Source organism: Limulus polyphemus, unplaced genomic scaffold (genome assembly GCF_000517525.1).
Source record: "Limulus polyphemus unplaced genomic scaffold, Limulus_polyphemus-2.1.2 Scaffold2447, whole genome shotgun sequence".
Lineage (NCBI taxonomy): Eukaryota > Metazoa > Arthropoda > Merostomata > Xiphosura > Limulidae > Limulus > Limulus polyphemus.
Window position 1 is genome coordinate 147,075 of NW_013668057.1, and position 8,035 is coordinate 155,109.

An 8,035-nucleotide genomic window follows, 5' to 3' on the forward strand; every position below is an offset into this window, starting at 1 on the left:
TGCAGACAGGCAGAGATAGAGACGGAAAATTGAGTCAAGCGCGGTAGTAAGTAAAGTGCGTGGATCGTTCATTGTGAATTATAGTGTGTGTTTAAGTTAAAGTAACTATGGAAATTAAGTGTATTGCAAAGTTGTATTGAAAAAGAATAAACTAGTTTTATTTAAGGAAGAACTTGTATCGCTAAAGTTTCTCGGGAAGAATTTCCACCGGAAATTAACAAACGAACAGAGACGTAACAATATGTTTAGAATTAGAAAAGTTTTGAAGCCCAATAATTTATTTGGTATAGCATCTTTTTTTTTAAGACGACTCATGTTTTAAACTGTGAGTTTTTTGTTTTTCAGTCTTTGCAGGAATTACGAATACAAATCTCATATTCACTGAAAATGAGAGAGAATTCTAAATAGTAAACTCGCATATCTACTGGAGGTGCTTAGCGATACATGCAACGTTAATACATTTTAATTCTTAAAGAAATTTCTTGTGTAAACACCTTACAATAATTACACGCAAGAGAGAGAGAGGAGGGGGGACATTACTTCTCAACTGTTATTTACTTTTGTAGAGCTTTATTTATTTTTAATTTGGCCTAATTTCTAACACACGCCGTTTAATTAAGCAGCATTACTATTATTAGTATTACAAGTTAATCAATTTCTGGTAATGTCCATACACCTAACTGGCCATCCTCAATTTTTATTATATTATATTTTTATTTTACGTTTAACTTGAAATATACTTAGTGATTAAAAAAAGGATAATTTATTAATTTCGCGGTGGTTTTTACTCGTATAGACAAAAGCACATATGATGTCATATTCAACCTAAGCCTCCTTTCAGTTGATCCATTTCATCAAACAGATAAAGAGGATTACATGGTTGACGGGATAAAACGTCAAGACAGCTGATGACGTGTGACACTGAAGCATGGAACTAGAAAGATCATGTAGTGGCACATCTCGCAGCTCCTCCGGAGTATGACACTGCGTCTTTCTAGGCCTACTTACCACATCCTTGTGGACTCCTTGCATCCACTCTCGAAACCAAACAATGTCACAGTCACAGTGAAAAGGGTTATCTTAAATAAAAAGGAACATGAAAATAATGGTAAATTAGTTGTTTTTTATTATACAAACAATAAAATACCAACTAATATGAAATAGCAAGTGTGACGAATGAAATAGTAGTACGAGATTTAGACATGAAGTCCACACCCTACATTTTTTTATATTTTAATGTTTTATTATGTAAAAATGCTTAAGTTGAGAAAGCCATAAAAGACCTGGATTTTTCAATCATCAATACCAAATTGCGCTTGATCACATTGTTTTCTTGAAAGTATTCGGCAATGACTTCATTATACACCACTGCCGCCACCTCTCGTCACCACATACCACACTTTCTAGCCTAGCTTTAGTACTAGGCTATGATTAGCTGATTTTTCGTGTTTTTTTTTTCAGGGGTCAACTCTACAGAGCTTACATATTAACAAGGCATATTTCGTGATCAAGGAAATGTTAAAAATCATTCACTTAAGCCTATTAGCTAGACCAGTCCACGCACATACGCAAGGAGGGAGAGGGTGAGGGGTTCTACCGAACCCCCTATTTTTGTGATATAAAAAAATTATGCTTATATAGTTATAGTATAGCTGTTTATGGTATTTAATGTTTTTTACATAGTCCAGATTTTAATCTCACAGCACCTATTTTTTACACATTCTCTGGGAAATATGCCCCCAGACCCCCGTAGTATTAGCATGCTGATTGTGCTTCGTACAATATGTGTTGGCTTTTAATCTCACAAATTATAACCCCCTTTCAAACATTCTGCAGTCCACAATGAACTAGTGAATTAATTAGGCCAACCCTGCTGAAAGAAATAATATTAACTACTATCCACGCGGCGCTAAAAAATAATACAAAAATCCGCGATCAAAAGTACTAGTCGTAAGCATAAATCAAAAACGAAAAAGGCCTACAACTCCAGCGACACATAACTTTAGGCTTAAAATATTCAATCAAACTTGAAAGAGCTTTGTCCCGTTTTGATTGAAAGTAAACTGAAATATATATATAACAATGACATTGTGTTATCAAATGCTTTTCGAATAGCAGACGACGTATCCTAATAATCTGAGTACGCACACGCTTTGCTAAGAATTGTGGGAATTTCAGCATTTTGTTAAGGTTTCGACATACTTGTTAGAAAATATATTTCAAATAGTCGCTGCCACAAAAAATTTGATATTTTGAATTTAACCATTGTAAGATATGTGAATTCAACGTAGTGAATTTGAAAATAAAAATATTCGTAAAAACCTTGGTGTCGATGCCGTGCCGAGCGGAAATCCAAGATGGTGCGATCATTTGGGCCAAGAAATCCAAGTCCGTAGTATATGCACAGATTTGATATGGTATACACTTATATCTATTTGACGAACTTTGTTTGTTTGTTATAAAGTAGTGACAATACCAGGTCTCAAACTGACATATACAAGATGTGATATTTTTGCCACCTTATGCCTATCACAGAAAAGTAAGTAAAATATCAGGAGTGTACTTTAAACATGAACTAAGAATGCCTAATCTGGAATTATTACTTCAGTGAATCTATGTATAAATGTCAAGTGTTATTTTCATAAAAAAACGTGTTTTGGTTAGTCGAAGTTATGAGGTGATTATTTATACCGATTTATTTTTCAATGCTATGGCCTAACATGAAACATCTTGGGGAGGATTATCAGTCCTAAAAAATAGTGAAATTTAAGGTTTACTGCAGAGTTACATTCACCGAAAGCCGTATAATTGTAAACAGTAAACACTCACGCATCTACTCAACAATATCTATAACTATACTATATTTTACTTCTTAACGTTTTATTTTGAAACCGATGGACATTTGTACCATCTAACATCCGTAAAATATTTTAAAACATTCTGGAATATTTAATACTAAACACGTAAGTAATGGCAAGTTCCAATCTGAGCAAAAAAATGTTTTATTAATAATTATTAACATAAAACAACTTGTCATGTAGAATAATTAAGTCGAATTTATATTTAAAAAAATCTAGTAAAATTGGGCCACGTGACAGTTTCATGGCTTTCAAACCAAATCTTCAATTCAAAGTACCTTTCCTTTGAGATCATGAAAAAACATATTACTTTTCATAATGATCAAATTGATCGTTAGTAAAAATTACTCCTTAATTGGTAGGTCAAAAATATACTACCCAGCAATAGTGTAACCAGGATTTGGAGGTTGGGGATGGGAGGTAAGTTATGAAATAATTTCGAAGATCAGTTCAATCTTTGATCAAGACACGCGGTAGTGTCATGCGGCCAAAACAACCTGCAGAACACACTGTATGTTATTAACAGGAGTGACAGTTTTGCAATTTTCCACTTTCTATAGCTCGGACTATGGTAATCCAAACTATCACATATTTTTACTGGACCCTTACTTCACATACCAAATTTCAAGGCAATCCGTTAAGAAACACACGAAATACACAATCTCCAATTTTGATTGCCTAAAGGAAAATGTTCTTATTTCCTACATTATGGGAAATGTCTTGAAACGCTCCCTTGTACTTTATGCATACTTTAGGGGTCGGTAGTCGTTACACAAGTAAGCTTCACCTTCTGGCAAATTTGGTCGATGAAACATCTCTTAATTGTTCAATCACTTTCTGTTGGTTTGCGTCTGCCCCTAGCGAACAGTTTTGTTACCGATAATAAAAACTGAAAAGGGATGAGATAAAAAAGTTTTGGTAAAAGAAAATGAAACGCTAAATTACAAGTTTGTTATAATAAACAAACTTACCTTGAATGTCCAGAATTTCGATAATGTCTATGACGTTTTCAAAAGTAGACTCGTCAAGTGTTGTAAATAAATTTGACGATAGGTAGAGCCACCGGAGTGTGTTGTTTAGGACATCTAAAGCTCCCGTTTCGATTTCAACGATCCTGCGTAAGAACCGTATTAGATCTTATCAACATTTCAGTAGAAACTTACTTAGAAATAATTTGAATGATTCATTACAGTCACATTTCAAATAATAGAATAAAGAAATAATGTTATTGAAGTTTGAAATGTAAAGAGATCTTTAAGCCAAATAAAGACACGAAGAGCTCTTGAGATGAAATTTGAAATAACATTGAAACATTTGTGAAATAAATAAAAATATTTATAAGTTTAGTAGATTTTTCAGATAATTTTTTGTACATGGCAGAAATAATTAAAATTTGAACAGTTACAGAGTAGAATTCTATTACTAAACAAAAATCTAAATTTAATAAAATGACGGATTTTGCTGAATGCTGCTACCCTTTTCAATTGCGATTTTTAGAATTAAACTAAAAACAGATGGCGCTATACATGTTAGATTAAAAAAAGACTTAGTAATTCATCAGCTTAGCTAAATTCGATAATCAACAGAAAAAATAAATCAAGTTTTTCAAAAGGTTACTTTAGTATAGAATGAAACTGTTGTACACAAGCCTATCTGATCACCACGGGGAACTGAACTTCGGATTTAGCGTTCTAAGTCTGTAAATTTCCCGCTGACTCGCGAGAGTAAACAATACGATTAGTGAAAGGATTTGTACCTTCATATAAATTAGATACATTTTCAATAATAAAGATCAATCATAGCTTTCACACGAAATAAGTTAAGAATATATCAAATTAAATACAAGATTTATTATTATCAAGTTGAAAATACTTGAAATATCTGAGATATATTTGTTTTTTGTCAAATTTCGCGCAAAGTACTTGAAGGCTATCTCCTCCAGCCGTCCCAACTTTTGAAGGAACTTAATTATCCCCACCCATATTGAGTAGAAGACGATTGTTGTTTTATTTATATATTATACTTTATCTAATTCTTTCATTATTTTACACGAAGTCAATAACCTTATAAAGCCTAATTTATTTCAAATAAAAATGCTACATAGTTATAAATTTAAAATAATACCTCAAAGCCATTACCAGCTGTTTTTTTTTGTTGTTTTTTCTTTTCAAAATTATTTAATGTTCTAACGAATATCGTATAGTGAGTCTCTTAGTTGTTAGCATAACAAGCATTGAACTTATATTAATTGGGACCTAGCACGCCTGTTACTAAGGGTGCTCGACCCCCAACCTGTAATTCACAGGTTAGATTCTCGTTACTCGTGGGGACGTTCTAATGTGACGGTCTTTCCCACTTTTCGTTGGTAAAGAGGAGCCCAAGAGTTGGCGATGGGCGTTGTTCACGGATATTACTAAAAGTCGGTTTCGGTCTAGGTTCCAAACTATTTTATTTTGCTACGGACTTAATTCTTTTTAGACATTTTTATAGCTGGTGAAGAATAACATTTTAATTTATATTTTGAATGAAAACAAGAGAACACAAAATAAAAATAATTCCGAACCGAACGATAGACCAGATTTTAGGTGTATTAAAATCAAAATATACCAATATAATCCTGCTTACAGCCCTCTGTAAAACAGAATAAAGTAAAGGGACTTTCAGAGTCGAGAAGGGACTTAAGTTAATGTCCAAACATGTATTAAACCATTTAGAATACCATCGAAATTTCCATCAATTCCATACCTTTGCTTCCTTTCATTAACGTTCAGCATCAGACAACAGCGCTATAAAACCGTACTTTAAAGTAAAATACTAAACATTGAAATGGAAATATTAGGCATTTTTATCGTGATTATAGATTGCGCAACTCTGATTTATAAACGTTGACACCTGAATGAAACGAGAAGATTGTATATATAACAAATACAGTATCGGATGACTTTACCTCTCTCAGAATCAATAATCCCGCTCCGTGTTTTAATTTACCTTCTAAACCTACATTTCAGAAGAAAAAAACTAAATATTGAGTGTAAAAGATAAAATTAAATCACCACACGTATCAGTGTAAGAATGTCTGTCAAATGTAAAACCGACTTTTAGTATCAAGTCAGTTTGGTGTTTCTTATTTTTTTCGTGTTTTATGCAGTGACGTGCCTTCCTGTCCTTATACCCCCAAAAGTGTCCTTTTGTTTTCTCTCTCTGTCATAAAAATTGCCAACAACTACGAGAAGATACACCTGGTGCGAGTTATTAGAAAAGAAGAATTTAGCTTTAAAATTAATAAAACAAAGAAACTTATAGGGTTTTACAGTAAAAACAACAACAACAACAATTGTCATATGCTATTAAGTGTTAGTATAAGTGTTAATAAGAACAGAAGTGAGAATGCTGGGATGGCTATTGGGAGTGTCACTGAAAGAGAAGAGAACGAAAAAGGAAATTAAGAAAATGGCGGGAGTCTATGGAATAGAGAAAAAGGCAAGAGAAGTGAGGCTGAGGTGGTTTGGTCACGTGAAGAGAAGAACAAGTAATAAGGAGAGCATTAGAGTTGTCAGTAGCCAGCAAGAGAAGACAGGGAAGGCCAGGAAGGCGTTGGAAAGATGAGATTAAAAAAAAAGACATGGACGCGAAAGGAACTGCAGAAGACCTGGCAATGGATGAATAAAGATGATTGGAAGAGGGTAGCACATGTGAAGGACAACTAAATGGAAAACTCGCAGAAGAACAAGAAGATTAAGTATTAATACACAATAATTTACTGCTTAGTTTTAGTGGTTATAAGGTAAACTGGATGGGAGTAAAAGAGGAACTGCTTGCTTCTTATGGCTTTTTACCCCATGTGTCCTAGAAGCAACCAGCAGTCCCCATAGTCTCATAAAACACCCCCCCCCCAAAAAAAGAAAAAAATGTTTGCCTTACTTTGCTTAAAAAGTGCCCTTTTTGGCAATGAGCCCCTACCATTTTATTATCCTCTGTACATTATTACTGGTTTTAAGTAAAATTACATTCGTAATTTGGGTATTTTCCCCGTACTTATAAAAAGAGAAAGTAAACATATATCTTCCTCATCAATTATAACAAAAGTTTAAAAAGAAATAAGACCTTAGCAACAGAAATAAATTGGAACCAGGACCAAAAGACTGAATTTTTGTATTACCCCTTACTGACTAGTTTCCTTTCCTCTCTAGTCTATCACTTGTGAGTTAGGAACGGTTAGAGCAGTTACCCTTCAGTATCTATGCGCGATAATCCGAAAAAATAATAATAAGTGGAACATAAGCTCTTTCTATACGTGAATATTAATATGATAAATTTAGTAAAATACGATTTCGACCTTGTATACGTTTGTCAATATATGATGTTTTAGCACATGAAAAGCTTGAAAAATAGATTTTATTTTCATCCAAAACTTGAATAATACATATACTTTTGTTATGGTGTGTACGACCTTTACAAGCTGGCGAAACACGATTATAACTAATTATATTTCTCACAAGACATTATGTTAGGCCTATTTATTTTTAACACTACATACCTAATCTAGTCCTTTACGGATTTTCAAGAATTAGGAGAATGTATAATAATAGTATTTCAACCACACTATGTCCGTCATATCCATTGCCGATCCTAGGTTCTAGGTTAAGAACGTAGTGTTAAAAGTAGATAAATAGGCCTAACATAATGTCTTATGCCAAGTATAAACGTTTTACTAATTGTTGATTACACCGTTTTTGTTTTTGTGTAGTTCATATGTGTGTTTTTTTGTTGTTGTTTTTTATGGCAAAGCCACATCGGGCTATTTGTTGTGTCCACCGAGGAGAATGGAACCCCTGATTTTAGCGTTGTAAATCCGTAGACAGTCGTCGCTAACTCTATCTCACTAACCTTATTTTCCTACTTTTAGATAGTTCTATTGGAATAAATGAAAAGTTATTTTCAGCCATTCGAAAAATATCATTTTAAAATATTGAAGTAACGTAGTGTATCATTTTAAAATATTAAAGTGACGTGTGTATCATTTTAAAATATTAAAGTGACGTGTGTATCATTTTAAAATATTAAAGTGACGTAGTGTATCATTTTAAAATATTAAAGTGACGTGTGTATCATTTTAAAATATTAAAGTGACGTGTGTATCATTTTAAAATATTAAAGTGACGTGTGTATCATTTTAA

General features: G+C 33.0%; 2 protein-coding genes across 2 annotated transcripts in view; one reads left to right on the plus strand and one right to left on the minus strand.

Moving 5' to 3' along the window:
* LOC106466981 (rhomboid-related protein 2-like) overlaps positions 1-920 on the plus strand; it is a 36,722-nt gene extending 35,802 nt beyond the window's left edge. Inside the window, exon 10 of the mRNA XM_013927293.2 lies at positions 863-920. Coding sequence (XP_013782747.2) covers positions 863-892 — 30 coding nt within the window. The 3' untranslated portion in view covers positions 893-920. The remainder of the gene's footprint in view (positions 1-862) is intronic.
* LOC106466979 (leucine-rich repeat-containing protein 15-like) overlaps positions 817-8,035 on the minus strand; it is a 23,818-nt gene continuing 16,599 nt past the window's right edge. The window contains exons 4-5 of the mRNA XM_013927291.2: positions 3,830-3,972; positions 817-1,079 (exon numbers count right to left, since the gene is read on the minus strand). Coding sequence (XP_013782745.2) covers positions 838-1,079; positions 3,830-3,972 — 385 coding nt within the window. The 3' untranslated portion in view covers positions 817-837. The remainder of the gene's footprint in view (positions 1,080-3,829; positions 3,973-8,035) is intronic.